Raw genomic sequence first — 17,534 nt, 5'->3', positions numbered from 1 at the left:
ACATGTTGTGTACAAGAGACAAAATAGACAAAATTTTGCATGAGCTTCATGCCTGGTTGCCATTTAAGGATCATAACAGATGTGTCTAATTTCCAGACTGTAGCAAAATTGTGATGATTCTGAATTGAGCTGGAATGAATTAGATGTGTATTGGCTATATGCAATAAGAGACCATACAGACAGTCTAAAATTAATACCATATTTATAGCCAAAAGCCTATTTTATAGTTTGGTGTTCTGAGAGTAGAATATATAAAATGGTTTTACTTCCGCTAGTAATTATTGTATAGCTAAAAACAAAACTGGATGCACTCCAGTAGACCAGAAAACAACCTTTGTCTAAAAATTAAAATGGAATGATGACAAAGTATTACAAAAGAATTGGTTATACATGCTAAGTTTTAGAGTTCCAGATTTCCAGTTTATGTAGTCATTCAATCACAGGACACTCTTAAGGGTATTTATATTATCCCTTTGTTGCTTTTAAAAATTTGTAAATTTTTGTGAAGCTCTATGTATCCTCAGAATATCCCTCTGAAACATGAAGAGACCAGTTTTCTCATCCTTCCATAAACAAGGACACAAAGTGATGAGTTTTCACCTTGATATGATTGCTGGAGATAATCCATAGCCCAGAACTCTGTCTTTGCAGTATGCAGTCTGCTCAGATAGTGATTCTCAAACCTTTCAGTCTCAGGACCTGGGAGTTAGAGCTATTAATATTTACTATATTGGAAATGAGAACAGAAATTTAAGAGTATTTATTAATTAAAGTAATCCATCAAATGTTAATAACATTTTATAAAAAACATATTTATAATATAAATAACATTATAAAAACATTTTATAATATAAAATAACATTTTTATAAAAAATAACCTCTTTTCAAAACAAAAAAGAATTTTAGTTAGAAGAGTGGCAAATTTCTTTACAGGCTAGTTCAGAACACTAGTTATCAGTGGTACCCCAAGGTTCCCCAGACCCACACCTTGAGAACTGCTATCTAGGAAAATAGGAAACCCTTAAATCTATAATGGACAAATTTCCATGGCTACTTCTTGGTAATGAGTTGACATTTGGAGAGAATGAAAGCAAGGCTTCTCTGGGTGCCTGGGTGGCTCAGTCAGTTAAGCATCTGACTCTTGATTTCGACTCAGGTCAGAATCTCACAGTTCCTGATACTGAGCCCCCTACGATCCCTCCTCTCCCCCCCCTCCCCAACACATATCCTCCCCCCCCCCCCCCCCCGCAGTGGCAGGCACTGCTGCTTGGGATTCTCTCTCTTCTTCACTCTCTGCCCCTCCCCCACTCATGCTCCCTCTCTCACTCTCAAAAATAAACATAGGGACACCTATGGGTGGCTCAGTGGGTTAAGTGTCCCGCTCTTGGTTTCAGCTCAGGTCATGATCTCACGTTTCATGGGTTTGAGCCCCAGGTCAGGCTCTGGGCTGACAGTGGAGAGCCTGCTTGGGATTCTCTGTCTCCTCCTCTCTGCCCCTCCCATGCTCACTCGCTCGCTCTCTCTCTCTCTCTCTCTCTTTCTCTCTCAAAATAAGTAAAACATTTAAATTAAATAAAATTAAAATTAAATAAAAGCCTTCTCAACCTCAGCATTATTGGCATTGTGGGCCAGATAACTCTTTGTTGTGAGGGACTAACGTGTGGATTGAAGGTATTTAGCAGCATCCGTAGCCTCTTTCCCACTGTATGCACTCCTTTACCCCATCCTCAGTTGTGGTGAGCAAAAATGTCTCTAGACATGATTAAATGTCTCCTGAAAGGCAAAATTGCTCCAGTTGGGAATCCCTGGATTAGAGAAAAGAACTGACAGAAGATGGAACAACTACAGATTTCCTAAAACATACTTTTCCTGGTAAAAACAGTTATAAGATAAAGGAAGATCTTGGGTGCCTGGCTGGCTCAGTCGGTAGAGCATGCATCTCTTGATCTTGGGGTTGTGAGTTCGAGCCCCACATTGGATGTAGAGATTACTTAAAAATAAAAAAAATATTTTGGGGCGCCTGGGTGGCTCAGTTGGTTGAGCGTCTGACTTCAGCTCAGGTGATGATCTCATGGTTCGTGAGTTTGAGCTCTGTGTCAGGCTCTGTGCTGACAGCTCGGAGCCTGGAGCCTGCTTTGGATTCTGTGTCTCCCTCTCTCTGTCCCTCTCCCCCTCATGCTCTGTCTCTTTCTCTCAAAAATAAATAAATATTAAAAAAAATTTTTAATAAAAAAATAAATATTTTTTTAAAATAAAAAAGGATGCAACCTTTCATTGGCAGCAATTAGTATAGCAGTTGGGGTATTTTAAAACTAAAACCCTGCTTTGAAAATTGGGTAAAGAAAATCTGAGGTTTGGGTTTTTCCTTGTCTTCAAAGTTGCTATTAAAAAGTGTGAGCCTGAAATCTAGCAGTAATCCGTATACTTGTCCTTCAGCCCAGCAATATCATTTCTAGGAAATTGTCCTACAAAATTACTTGAGTTGTTTTTTTTTTTTTTTAAGTACTGGAATGTTCCATTTACAGTATTGTTGGTACTATAACAAAAACAAACCAGCAGTCAAAATACATAATTAGAAATTAGATCATTTATGATAGACTTTAATACTGTGAAGTTTTTCCAAACATTGAAGAATACAATTTCTTTATATGCTACTTTGGAAGGATGTATACAATTTATTTAGTGAAAAACAAGTTGCAGAATTAAAAATTTACATAAAAGTTTTAAAAAGAAGTGCATGTTTATGTGCATGTAGTTATATATGCCTAGAAATTTTCTGGAACTGTTAAGATAATAGTAGTTACAGTCTAGAAAGTGGAACTGGAGTTGGGGGTAGGGATAGGGGCATGTACTTTTTCCCTCCAGACACTTCTGTAGTATTTGAGATTTTATCATTAGCTCATTAGTAAAATCAGAAAATATTTAAATTTTGAAGTTAATTATGCTGTATAAATATGTTAATTTTAAAGTTCTATTATGCTATAGAAATATGACTTTAAAAATGACTGGAACTAGTTACTATGAAAAAGATAGAGACTAATTTTTTTCCCCATAAAACAAACATTTGTTGTGTCAGTTTATTACTGCTTATAGCAGTTAATAAACTGCTATAAAATTATAAGAAGCTTCTGAATTTCAGGTCTTGAGGTTGTGCTTTGGATTTCAAACTCCTGGAAATGTGATGTTTAACATATTCATTGAACTCTAGTTATTTTAAATCCATGTAAAGTTTTTTCTTATCTGTGTTAGGGATGTGTGGGTGTATATGTGGGCACTTCAGTATCTTTTTTGGATTTTAATATCCAATTCTCATTTACTTATTTAGGTCATGAGACATGTGTAGAACTCCTTTTAGAACAGGAAGTTTTCCAGAAAATGGAGGGAAATGCTTTCAGTCCTTTGCATTGTGCCGTGTAAGTAAAGGCAGATGAATCACATTTGTTCTTAACTATTTACGAAGTGCACCATCGCTGTGAGTGACCACTGTGCTACCTTACACAGGATAAATGACAACGAAGGTGCTGCTGAAATGTTAATCGATACATTAGGTGCCAGCATCGTGAGCGCCACAGATTCAAAAGGAAGGTAGGAACTCCACTGTGTAGGAAATAGTTTGATTTGCAAAAGGAAAAAATTTTAACTACTAGTGTGGAAGAATTTGTAGAGAACCCTTTATTAACTAAAAGCTGATTTTTATATTTGCAAGTATTAATTATAAAATCTTAACTATGTTCTCATTATAAAAGACTTTATTTTTATTATGATTTTTAGCCAGTCTTCCTCTTTAAAACTTTAAAATATAAAGATTTCCCTTTTTTTAAAGGTATGTTTATTACCCAGAGGTTATCGTTAATAAAGTTAGCAGCTTTCTAAATAGGAATAAAGACTGAAGGAAAGTCCAGTGGTTGCAATGGGTGGCAATACTGGGTCAGGATTTATTTCTATTTCCTTTATTTCTTTAATGATGTAATTTTTTTAACAGTTTTATGTTATACTAGATTAAGGGCCTTTTACATTATCAGAAATACAAATTACTCTGTTAGAAATTAGTAAGCTCCATTAAACCCATTTGTATCCACGCAATGATTTTATAGCCTAATATGTAAACCCTTGAAAATTGCTTATCATAAATTCAGGAATAATTTTTTCGAGAGTATACAACCTACAGATTTAGTGAAGTCTTCCTATTTCTTTGCATTACAGAACCCCTCTCCATGCAGCCGCCTTCACAGACCATGTAGAGTGTTTACAGCTGCTGCTCAGCCATAATGCTCAAGTCAATTCTGTGGACTCTTCTGGGAAAACACCTCTCATGATGGCTGCAGAAAATGGACAGACAAATACAGTTGGTAAAGAAAGCGGTTAAGGCTTTTATTATTATAATGCTATGTTGCTTATGTATGTTTAACTTATGGAAAACTTGGATCTCAAACCTTCTGATTCTATTGAATCTGCCAGTTTTCTCCCCACCCCTGAGATTTAAACCTTTATTAACCTGCTTTCAGCCCACATTTTTATCTAGGGCCACAATGTTTTCATTTGCCCTTACTGACTGAACAGTCCACTGTGGCAAGGCAGTATAGAATAGAGGTTAAGACACTGACTCTGGGGTTAGATGGACTGCATGTGAGTCCTAGCTCTGCCAATTAAATGACCTTATGCCTCAATTTTTTAATTTTTAAAGTTGAGAAAAATAACAGGGGCCTACTTTGTAGAGTTACTGGAGAATATGAATCCAGGGCACTAAACTCTCACAGTTAGTTGCTGTTGTGTCTGTGCCTTAGACAGTAATGTGACCATATAGTGTGTACATTGTATATTACAGTATTTTTCTTGTCCTTAAACTTTCACTAGAGGGATGTTTTTGCTTTGTATCTTTCTCTATAGTGAGTTTATTAGTAATCCAAGATATGTATTCATAAACATAAGATTTGATGCAATTTTCCTCCCAGAGATGCTGGTTAGCAGTGCTAGTGCAGATCTGACTTTACAAGATAACAGTAAAAACACCGCCCTCCATTTGGCTTGCAGCAAGGTAGGTACTCATTTTAAGGATATGTTTTCGTTGTTAATATCAACAATGGCATTTAAAATTTTTCCATTTCACTAAAGTGAACAGAGCTAGAGATCGAACCTCTGTAATGATCTGTAACCTCTTTAACCTCTGTAATGACTGACATCAAATTTCTTGAGAAAAAAAAGAAAATATTGTATTAGTCACCCTGATATATGAAAGTCTCCAGTGGGCCAAGTAAGTTTTGGAGTATAAGCCTAAATGTAATTATTATCTTCCTTTAATCTCTCCAATCTTAAATATTCTTGTCCTCTGCCCTAAGCCTACTCCACACAAATATTTAAGGCATAATTAGCCAAGAAAATTCATGGCATTTATATGGTGATGTACATATTGTATGGACTAGAGTTGAGGTTTACTGTATTTGTAAATTTATCTTTAATGATACCTAAGTTTTTAAGAGTTATTTGCCATAATTTTAGGGTCATGAAACTAGTGCCTTGTTAATACTGGAAAAGATAACAGATAGAAACCTCATCAATGCAACCAATGCAGCCTTGCAAACGTGAGTATTTTCATGTCTGGTATAAACCTTGTGACCTAGAATTATAAAAATGATTAATAGTTATTTTTTTCTAACATGGGACTATTGGCATCAGTCTCAGTCACAGAAGCAGTTAAAAAGTAGAGTATCATTTTTATAATTGACAAAATTCATTTCTAAAGTCATCACAATTAAAAGGCTTATTATTTTAAAAGTTTTTGGACTGAAACTTTATAATGGAAAATACTGTGGATTTTTTTTTCTTGATCTGATTACCCATAATTTTATGAAGAAAAGTAATACTATTCTGTGTGTTTTGTGGAAATGAACCGGAATGATATGTTATTTGACACCAGCAGTAAATGAGGTAAAAGCTTTACATGCGTCTGTAAACTAGAGAGATTTCAGAAAGAATCAAGTTCTTAATGTGAGCAGCCATCTTTCAAGTGACTGCTTAAGTCTTAGACATACATCTCCCATGTTTCTCTTCTAATTTCTGTTTGCTATTCTACTTTGAGTCTTGGTAAAAACAAAAAACAACAACAACAACAAATTCATAATACTGGTTCCCATTCACATATCAGCCATATCTCTTGAGGTTCTAGAAACTAGTCATGGAACCTGTAAATTACTTTCAAAGCCTATTGGAATTTGTGCTGTTGCAATTTACGACTTTTATTGTATATTCTATTATATGCATTTGCCAACTTCATTTCTCAAAACAACCACTTAAGAATGCAGTTTAGTTAGTAAAATCTTTTTAAACATTGAGTCTTAGAAGGAAACAAGAGGTATTGGTAAAAGTGAATTGCTGGTGAGGCCCAGTGTTGTGCTTATGCACATTGGCAAGATTTGACAGTGTACTCTGCACGCTGATTTTTTGTCCCCCATTACCATCTTTATTGCTGTTAGGACTGGGTGCCTCAATTTTGTATCTCTGGGTCATCATAACTTCGCAAAAGTGCTCCTCAACAACCAGGATTGAGAGAGAGAGAGAGAGAGAGAGGGAGAGAGAGAGAGGGAGAATGTGCGTGCATGCACATGCAAGGCCTTGTACCTATTTGTGTGTACATATATACATTTTTTCCTCTAGACCTCTGCATGTTGCTGCCCGAAATGGGCTAACGATGGTGGTTCAGGAACTTTTGGGGAAAGGAGCAAGTGTGCTTGCAGTAGATGAAAATGGTAAGTAGGTTCTGTATTTTCTTTCCTTAAACTGTATTTTACTAGAAGCTCTTATCTTTTGATCCATATTTGAAGTAAAGTAAATGTGGATATTTTTTATTGGTCACAGAGAACAGCTGAAATTAATATTGAATAGTACTTTGTGGCAAAGGGAGTAAGGGCAAGAAAAATAAGAAAAGTCTGTCTAACAGATGAACTTCGGAATTTCACTAACTTTGGTTTAGTGTTACCACCTTTGTTCATCTTAGTATTCAAAGAATTTGTTCTGTCAATAAATACTTACCAAGGCCCTAAAGTTAATCTTCCTACTAACTCATTAGATCCTATCCCCTTTTGCCTACTTGAGACTGTCACTTTAGCAATTCTTCACTTTGTGTCCTGCAATAAGGACCTTTTGTAGGAGTCTTCCTAGATTATTCCCATCAGTATATAAACATTATTTCCCTCATCTTAAAAAATCTTCCTTTAATTTACTTCTGCAGCTACTGCCATATTTCTCTTCCTCTTTGCAGCAGAATTGCTCAAGTGTTGGCTTTCTGCTATCCCCATTTCTTCTCCTCTTTCATTCTCTCCTATGGGCCCTCCGGTCAGACCTTTGCCCCTACCACACTGCTAAACTGTCTCAAGATCACCAGTGACATCAGAGTTTGGCATAACTGATTATGCCTTTCTCTTTTTCTTTTCTTTTCTTTTCTTTTTTTTTTAATAGGAATAAGGGTTTTAATAGGGAATTAAAAATAGACAGGAATAAGGGACTAACTGGGGATGTGAAGGTTGCAATCTGCCATAGCAAGTGTCTGTGGCAAATAATCCAAAGAGTCTCCATATTTCCCTTTATACTGCACACAGTTACATGGATAAATAGGTACAGATTACTTTAGGTCAGGGTAAGAGGGAGATTACAGGGGTGCCTGGGTGGCTCAGTTTAGTGTCTGACTTTGGCTTAGGTCTTGATCTCATGGTTTGTGGGTTTGAGCCCCGCATTGGGCTCTGTGCTGACAGGTCAGAGCCTGAAGTCTGCTTCGGATTCTGTTTCCCTCTCTCTCTCTCTCTCTCTCTCTCTCTCTCTCTCTCTCTGCCCCTCTCCCACTCATACTCTGTCTCTCAAAAATAAATAAGTGTTAAAAAAAAAAAAAAGGAGATTATAGTATCCTTCTTTAGGTGAACCCAGTCTGCCTTCATCCACAAATACATGGTTCCTTGAATTAATAACCAGGTGAGGGTTTGTAATTTGGTATTTTGATGGTTGGATTAAATAACCAGATTCAGTGGAACCAAAATTTTTAATTTTTAATTTTATTTTATATTGAGGCATAACTAACATGCAATATTAATGTTAATTTCAGGTATATACTTTTTTCTTAAAACTCTTCTTTACTTGGCTTTCAGGACTTCATACTTCCTTGGGGTTTGTCATATGTTACTAGCTACTCCTTCTCAATTTCTTTTGTGAAGTTTCTCCCTCTTGTGCCCAATTTCTTAATATTGGAGGGCTCTAGGACTCAGTCCTTGGTTCTTTTTCCTTTCCCTATCTACCTCCAGTCATTTGGTTCTGGATACTACCTACATGCTGAGAATTTCTGGATTTGTATCTGTAGCCCAGACCTCTCATAATCTCTGTGGAGATATGATCCATTTGCAGATCCAGCTGCCTAATTGACAGTACTGTATGGATGTCTAATAAACAGCTCAAGCCTAACCTGCTCAGAAGTTAACTGATTCTCCTTTTCCCTGCCAAGCCCCTTCTCCCCACAGCCACCTGATCTTAGTCGATGACAATTCTCATCCTTATAGATGCTCAGGACAAAAACCTGGAGTCATCCTTGACTTCTCTCTCTCTCTCACCTAGTGTTGTGTCCTTCATACACTATTGATCTACCTCCAAAAAAGGCCCACTTTTTTCTCTTCTATTCTTACCACCCTGGCCTGGATCCTTTTAAAATATGTGAGAGTCTTCACTTATAATGATCTACAAGGCCCTACATGATTAGTCCGTGGCCATATTATCTCTCTGACCTCATCTCCTGCTCTTCCTTCTCTCACTCCATTCTGCCATGCCAGCCCCTCTGCACACCAGGAATGTACACGCATTGTGATCTTTGTTCTGGCTATTTTCTCTGCCTGGAACACTCTGTCCCCACTCAGTCTTTGACTAAGTCCCTCACCTGTTTCAAATCTTTACTCAAGTTTTATCTTCTCATTGAAGCCTATCCTGAACCCCATCTGTACTGCAACCTGCTATAGACAGCTACCATAGCATGCTTAGTCCTTGTTAACATGCTCTATTCTTTCCTCTTCCTTTTTTCCATAGAGCTTATCTTCTAATATATTTTATATGACTTACTTTTTTATTATGTTGACTGTGTGTCTCCCCACTAGAATGAACATAAGATAAGCTCCATGGGGACAGGGAATCTATATCATTTGCATTCATTGTTATATTCTGAGTGCTGAGGTGAGTGCCTGGATATAGTGATTATTTGTTGGGTGAGTGATTGTGCCAGGCACTGTACTCCATTCTGAAGATAACGATATAGAATAAGACCGTCTACTTCCTTGAATGGAGTATAAACAGGCTGTTAGAGTGCCCTGGAAGTGGTTCGTTTGGAATAAACTTAAAATGCAATGCAAACACATAAGAGAATCTTTAGACTCTTGCAGGATCAGGAAAGGCATCCCCAAAAAGCAACTTATAAGCCAAAATCCAAAGGACAAGTAAAAAAAGTAGGGAGAGAGTGACATGTTTAAAAATCTAGCAGAAGACACTAACTATTGGAGTTACACCAGAGTCTCTTAGATCAAGTGGCAAAAAGGATCTGTGCACTAGGAAATTAGCAGTTAGTCTGCTAGATTAGAATGGGAAAACAAATTAACATTTATAGTTGAGATAAGGTAGTGACCAAAATTATGGTAGAAGCACTGGAATGAAAAAATGTAACTGTTTCTAGAGATCTTATGATGGGACTCACAGGGACTGTGTGAGGGAAGAGGTCTCACACCACCTACCTTCGAGTGCTGTGTGGATGGAAGTGCTGTTGTTTAAGATTAGAAAGTAGGAGGAAGAGCTAGAGCTAGACTCCCAAGTGGATAATGGGACATAGGGATCTGGAGCCCAAAAGAAAGATCTAGATTGGACATAGAGATGTGGGAATCATAAGTGTATGTAGTCGTGAAATCCAAAGAAATGAATGCTCTCACCTATAAATTCAGACCTACATAGCTTTTTCTTTTCTTTATGTTAACTTATTCTTGAGAGAGACAGAGACAGAGAGAGACAGAGCACAAACAGGAGAGGAGCAGAGCAAGACAGGGACACAGAATCCGAAGCAGGCTCCAGGCTCTGAGCTGTCAGTACAGAGCCCGATGCAGGGCACGAACCCACAAGGCATGAGATCATGACCTGAGCCGAAGTCGGATGCTCAACCGACTGAGCCACCCAGGCACCCCAGACTTACATAGCTTTAAAATAAATTTTCATTATCAGTAAATTACATTTCTGGAAATATAGCTACTATATATAGTTTAAAATGAGGAGCCTAAAATGCTAACCGTATATGTTTGGCCACATTGTGAGACTCTGAATCAATAGCTGACGTTCAAATCTTTGTTGATCATTTTGAAGATTTTATATATATTTTTTCCTTATAAAGAAATACAGGGGATAATATAACATAATAATGAAGGTCACCTGTGACCACCTGGGCATCTTCTAACACACTTTGCAATGTGAAATAGTAATCGTGGTCCAAAGTTGATATGTCATAGCAATATATTTCCATGGATTTTCTGGAGGAAGCGCAATGTTTTATACTTGCATGGGATAAATTAGACCCTCGTCCTCAGGCAGTTTACTTCTCTTACTTTTCTCTTTAGCTGACCATATCAACTCCATGCAGATGAGAGGAGCCTGGTTTTCATCATATTCCAGCTATAAAACACTCCTGAGATGCTCTTCTCCCCCAATCCCTACTCATCCAAGGGATCATGGCCTATCTAATGGGTTGCTCTGACTACAATACAATAGGTACCTTCAGACTTTCAGCAGAGCCCTTGAAAGAAGTATGGGCATTGAAGCACTCTCCTACACATTTTGAGTAAACAGGGTTTAATTTAAAAATCCACATGTGGGGTGCCTGGGTGGCTTAGTCAGTTAAGCTTCCAACTTTGACTCAGGTCATAATCTCATAGTTTGTGGTTCAAGCCCCGCATCAGGCTCCGTGCTGACAACTCAGAGCCTGGAGCCTGCTTTGGATACTGTGTCTCCCTCTCCCTCTGCCCCTCCCCCGCTCACACTCTGTCTCTCTCAAAAATAAATAAGTATTTTTAAAAAAATTTTTTTTTAATTTGAAAATACACACGCTTCAGTCACTCCTGCCAAGCTTGTAGGGGCACCAGCTGTTCCCTTCAGCCCTTGACAAAGGGAAGATTTATGAAGGGGAAAAAACAACTTTTTTTTCCTGAAGGCTAATACAGCATGGATAAAAATATATAGGAGATCTGGAAACCACCAAATGCCGGTAGTTAGAATGGATAACTAAACCATGGTATAATCACAATAGTGGAATGTATAACAGTGAAAATGGTATATACTATATACAATACCATGGATAAATCTCACAGACATAATGTTAAGCAAAAGAATCAAGGTATAAACTAATATATACTGTGTGATTCCATTTATATTAAGTTCAAAAAAAGTCTAAACTATAGTGTTTATGAATACAACTAGAAAGGAAAGCATAGCCATGTTTATTACCACACCAGGTGTTTATTACCAAATCAGGATAGTGGTTACCTCTGTGAAAAAGAAAAAGGGTAGTGATTAGTAAGTAACATGGGGTCTCCTGGTATGCTGAGAATATTCTTTCTTAGTCTGGATGGTGGTTACATGAATGTTTTTTTATAAATCATTTAGCTATTTAAAAAGCAAATACGAGGGGTGCCTGGGTGGCTCAGTCGGTTAGGCGTCCGACTTCGGCTCAGGTCATGATCTCACAGCTCGTGAGTTCAAGCCCCGTATCAGGCTCTGTGCTGACAGCTCAGAGCCTGGAGCCTGCTTCTCATCCTGCGTCTCCCTCTCTTTCTGCCCCTCCCCCGCTTGTGCTCTGTCTCTCTCTGTCTCTCAAAAGTGAATAAATGTTAAAAAATTTTTTTTAAAAATAAAAAAATAAAAAACAAATACGAGTTTACAGAATATATACAGCTGGCCCTTGAACAACATAGGTTTGAACCACATGTCATTTAATAACATGGATTTTTTACAGTATTATAAATGTATTTTCTTAGGACTTTTTTCTCTAGCTTACTTTCTTATAAAAATACAGTTTATGGTACATATAACATACAAAATATGTGTTGATTAACTGTTATGTGTTATTGGTAAGGCTTCCAGTCAACAGTAGACTATTCAGAGTTACGTTTTGGGATGTCAAAAGTTACACACAAATTTTCGGGGTACATGGGTGGCTCAGTTGGTTAAGTGTCCGACTCTTGATTTCGGCTCAGGTCGTGATCTCACAGTTCATGAGTTCCCAGCCCCGCGTCAGGCTCTGCATTGACAGCGCAGAGCCTGCTTGGAATTCTCTCTCCCCCTCTCTCTTCCCCTTCCTCGTGTTCTTGCTCTCTCTCAAAATTTTTTTAAAAAGTTACAGATTTTGAACTATGCAGGGGTCAGTGCCCCTAGCTTCCCACCACATTGTTCAAGGGTCAGCTTGTACATATATGAGTGTGAAAGCTAAAACATGAGTGTATATAGTAATAGGGAAAACTGTGTCCAAATGTGCAACAAAAATGAAGCTGTATATTAAAACTTTAAGACATTTGCTGCTAAAGTTCCATATGGGGTGATCTAAACTGAACATCGTGTTGTGTGCTCTCCCCATCTTCTCTTTCACTTCATCCTCAGGGTCTTGTACCAGCCGGGGTACCAAATGTTTACTTACTCAGTTTGTTGATACTTTGCAGTGCCTTAAGGCTAAGCTTAGTCAGTCTTCTAACGAAAGAAACAGTTGAAAGCAAAACATTTGTTTTGGCTTAGGAGTTTTTAAAGTTTACCTGTTTTGGGGCGCCTGGTTAGTTCAGTCAGCTAAGCATCCAACTCTTGGTTTTGACTTAGGTCATGATCTCAGTTCATGGGTTCAAGCCCTAGGTAGGGCTCCACACTGACAGCATAGGGTCTGCTTGGGATTTTCTCTCTCTTTCTCTCAAAATAAATACATTAAAAACAATAATAATAAAGTTTACCAAAAAGTTGATCGATAGCCAACTGTCTTTCATTCAATACCCATCTTTGGGCGCCTGCTCAGTGCCTCATTCATGAATGTGTACACTTTTAGGTTTCTCAGCATGTAAACTCTTAAGTAACTAGAAATTAATGATTAAGATTCTTCCAGCATTCTGAAGGAAGCTTTATCAGTCTGAGGTGTTTTTGTTTTTGTTTTTAAATTCTAGCTCAGTATCTTCTGTGAACTCAGGTGGATATGGTTTAAGTTTTGGGATCTTGAAGCAATCACCATCTCCGGGCCTCAGTTTCTTTCCTCTTCTGTAACATAACTAAGGTCTCCTCTCATACTAGATTTCTATGACTTTTCTCTTTTCTACTGAGTGGAAATTTTCTAAATCGTTTTAATTAAACAGTTCATTATAAACCAGGTAATTTAAAACATGTCTGAAATTGAAGGCCATTTGAGCTTGTTTCCTTATATCCATGCAGTGGGTCCCAGGATGTCTAATTATTTAAATTTTATCTTTAATTCTAGGCTATACCCCAGCTTTGGCCTGTGCTCCCAATAAGGATGTGGCTGATTGCCTGGCTCTCATTTTGGCCACCATGATGCCTGTCTCATCAAGTAGCCCTTTATCATCCCTGACATTCAATGCCATTAACCGTTATACCAACACCTCAAAAACAGTCAGCTTTGAAGCCTTGCCCATCATGAGGAATGAACCTAGCTCCTATTGCAGTTTCAACAACATTGGCGGGGAACAGGAGTACTTATACACCGATGTGGACGAGCTCAATGACTCTGATTCCGAGACCTACTAAGAGGCTGAGCCAGAGGTCTAAGTGAGGAGTTCTGACGCTAACGCTTCAGATTGTGCTTTTTCAGGAAAAAGGCACTTTCTTATTCACGTACAAATTCGACCTAAAAGGAGAGATCACAGAGTGAGCAAGTATGAGAAATGTGATACATTAGGAAGAAGAGTTTTAAAGGCAAGTTTTGCAAAAGGAACTTCTAGAATCTTGAAATAGACTTGACCAGAGAAAAACACTTTGATGTCAAGTTACTTTGTGGAGTTGTTTAATTTGGTTTTGCAGTGCCAGGAATAATTTGGGACACTGTGCACCCTAATCTGCTTACACAAGCAACACTATTCTAAAAGAAGAGATAAGGACACTAGATTAAAAATTTACCAATAAAACTACAACTAAATTTAAGGGCAATAAAAGTTTGGTATAGTAGGCATTATGTGCACAGCAAATTGCCAAAGGACCAAGTAACTTAAAAGTTTTTTAATAGAATGCCATTTTGTGGAAACTGGAATAGGTGAAATGAGACATTATCTAAACCAAACTTTAATATTTCTGAAAATGAAGCTGAGATTTGGTTTTAAACGTTGATTTTTTTTTAAGAAAACATCTGAAAGCCTTCGAATACTGTATTAAACCATGAGAGAAAGCAGATGTATTTTTACATTTTTTCTTTTACATAAAAATTTAAAAATTCCAACTTTTATAACATTAGAATTAAAAACCAGCTGACTGAGTGCAGTCAGGGTGAAAATACTGGTGATGTTGACATGAGATAGATTGGAGTCGGGCTGTTGTTGCCCACTTTTGAATGGTTTAGGTTTAAAATTGAACTATTTTTGTTTCAAAATGTAAAGAATTTCTTAGAAGAAGAAAATTTCGTGAAATCAAAAAAGTAGATTATTTTCACCCTATTGCAGCTATATGGTCCTGGGAAATGGAGTTCTCAACCTCACTACTTTGGATGGTACAGCTTTGTCTCTTATGTTACTTTTGTGCCTCCACAATGGATTGGGGGATTTTTGTTTTCACTGTTTGGTGAATAATCAAAAGAAAATCCCTTGTTACTGATACGTTAACATCATCGGGTCTCTTGGAAGGCATTTCTGTATTGGGTCCTATTCAGATTTAAACATGCTACTACTTGGGGAAGGAAGCAGTTGCCTGCCGAAATGGAAGACTGCCTTTCAAATAACAGAAAGGCTGATGTTTAGGTTTTTAAATAACCATTTATATGGTTCTGCTTTTACTGTAACTGTCACTTTCCCAGTAAGAATGATTTCACGTATGTAGGGGGTATTACAGATCTGGGTGAAGTTCCATAAATTTTCACAGAATGATACCCAATTTCATTTTATCCTTTTTGTATTGTGCAACTGGAAACTTTATGACATTGTAAATTATCAGCTGGTTTTTCTGAATATAAAGTGTGAAAACACAGAACAGTATTTTGATCTATTTGATAATTTTGTGGGGTTTTTGAAGAATTAATGAGCATGTACATAGAAATAGTGACTGCTTGAATACTGTATTTACTTGCACTCTTTCAGTACATCAAGATACCTGTATATTTTAGAGTATAATAAAACACAGATGTGAGTTGTATTTAATGAATAATGTATTTGTATCTGTGCATATTACCTAAAAATCTATAAAGTTTCTAGGGCATTGACTACTAGATTTTAAGCATTTTTTTTCTAAAATATTTACAGAAATTATAAATGTAATCCTCCATCTTTTCTTTATAATATAAAGAAGTCATAATGGACCCTTCCTAATTGTTAGTGGTAGGAAGGTGAATATGCATTTTAAAGACAGTGGACTACATTTTCTATTGTACCTTTTGAAAAAAATGAAAAAAAACTCAAGAGGATTCTAAAAGTATACATATGTGTGCTTTCTCTTTCCTTTTAGGAATTCTCTTCTGAATTCCCTGAGGGAATTTTCTAGAATCTCAGAATTGAAAGAGACCTGAGGTTCATCCAGTCTAACCTCTTAACAAAATGCAGGAGTCCCTTCTACAAGGGTGATCTTTCCACCTTGAACACTTCCAGTGACTCTACCTCACCAAGCAGTCCATTCAGTTGTTGAGCAGCTCTAACTGTTAGAAAGGTCTTCCTTAGATGGAGTTGAAGCCTCCCTCCCGGTAACTTCTGTCCTTGTGCCCGGGTCTGTCCTCCAAGAGAACGCTGAGAACGTTGGAAGGATGAATCTTACGCCCTCTGCCATGTCTTCTCTTTTACAGGCTGTTTGACTTACCTGCTGAAGTGATTTCCAGAAGGACTCATTAAACACACTGTTAGATTTACCCATCTAATGAAATCCAAGGTGTAGCTATAAAGTAACAAGCTGTTTTTAATTTCTCCTCACACACACCAAAACTTAGATCTTGCATCACTTTATGTAAATGATGCCACTGCTGAAATTGTGAGGTGGTTATTTCAATTGCTTGCCCACTAGGAAATCTGTTTCCTTGCTTTGTGATCGCATTTTGTGATAGTCTGTCCCCAACTGATCAGCCATTTCTTTGGTCTGAACCTAATGAGGGGAAATCCCAAGCTACTGGTCCAAATAGGATTTGAGCAGCACTAGTATGGTTGGAGTACATACACAGACAGCTTCAGTGAATGAACACAGGGCCACAGTAAGTTCCTTTACAGTTACACCTTGTATGTTAAAAGCATTCAGGCCCTGCTCTGAAGTGGTTTTTATCCTCACAGAATAGAAGAGCCTGTTTGCTTTTTTAACTTCTGCATGGAAGATGACATCTGAAATATCTGATGTGTATTATAGTAAAACCAGCTTCTGCTCTAGAACTACTTTGGGGGAAATGGTGGTAATAGCAAATGACTTCCTTTAACAAGACACTCATCTCAAACAGTGCCATTTAGTTCAGGAGATCTCTAAGTGTAGCTGTCAATTTGGGGTTTAATTTGGCTTATATTGGACCTTTTAAATGAAATAAAGTTTTTTAATGCAATAAATCAAGTGTCTTTCATTTTTACGCGCAAACTTTTTTTTTCAAACTTCTTTATCTTTTAATGGCTAGTTAGTATTCTGACTAGTTTTTACCCTTCTTTAAAAACTTGACTTCTCACAAAAGCTGTTTTAGAATTTAGATGAGCCTAATGGGGTTTTTCAAATATTCACTCAACAAATATTTATTGCTTGCCTGCCATATACTTGAGGGTGGGGATGGGCAGAAAGTGAACCTAGAAGGCGTGGTGGTATCCTCTAGGAGTTCTCATCTCATCATGGAAAGACATATACCTGAAAATAGAAAGGACAAAAGTATAATTGAGATGAACTGCTAGGGGAGGTCAGAGAACAAAAGGAAGATCAAAACAGGCTTTCTTGGGAGAGATGACCTTGGGACTGGACATGGAGGAACAGCTATATTTTGGGCAGGTGGAGAGGGGCAAATATTAGCCTAGGTGAGAAGAGCAAAATCAGTAGTTTGTAAAATGGCTGGTGAAAGGGAGAGGATGGAATAGGTGTTAGCACTTAGCACTCCAGAACACAAAAAGACCGTGCAGACCTACAAAAGAGCTAATTATACACATGCACGGAGATGAGCTACAAAAGTGAGAACAAATAGATATAAATAGGTGACTGGAGGAGCAGGCAAAAAGGACTTTAATAACCTTGCTCAAAATCATCTTATGCTGGTAATGATAAGTCAAAATGCCTGTACAGTGTTTGTCATGTTCGAGGCGAGGTTGTAAGAAACTGAAGTACATCTCTTAATCCACGAACTATCC

At 37.5% G+C, this 17,534-nt stretch overlaps 1 protein-coding gene across 8 annotated transcripts in view; it reads left to right on the top strand.

The window, feature by feature from the left end:
* The window catches only part of ANKRD28 (ankyrin repeat domain 28), a 202,150-nt gene extending 185,393 nt beyond the window's left edge, over positions 1-16,757 (top strand). For 7 of the 8 annotated variants that reach the window (XM_045037635.1, XM_045037633.1, XM_045037631.1 and 4 more), the window contains 7 exons: positions 3,326-3,413; positions 3,502-3,585; positions 4,204-4,349; positions 4,953-5,035; positions 5,497-5,579; positions 6,652-6,743; positions 13,502-16,757. In XM_045037635.1, coding sequence (XP_044893570.1) covers positions 3,326-3,413; positions 3,502-3,585; positions 4,204-4,349; positions 4,953-5,035; positions 5,497-5,579; positions 6,652-6,743; positions 13,502-13,788 — 863 coding nt within the window. In that variant the 3' untranslated portion in view covers positions 13,789-16,757. Of the gene's footprint in view, positions 1-3,325; positions 3,414-3,501; positions 3,586-4,203; positions 4,350-4,952; positions 5,036-5,496; positions 5,580-6,651; positions 6,744-10,616; positions 10,768-13,501 lie in introns of all 8 variants that reach the window. The other variant, XM_045037632.1, reaches the window with a different exon arrangement.
* Positions 16,758-17,534: the final 777 nt, after the last annotated feature.

The sequence above is a fragment of the Felis catus genome, chromosome C2, assembly GCF_018350175.1.
Source record: "Felis catus isolate Fca126 chromosome C2, F.catus_Fca126_mat1.0, whole genome shotgun sequence".
Classification (NCBI taxonomy): domain Eukaryota; kingdom Metazoa; phylum Chordata; class Mammalia; order Carnivora; family Felidae; genus Felis; species Felis catus.
This window is presented reverse-complemented; position numbering and strand designations above follow the sequence as displayed.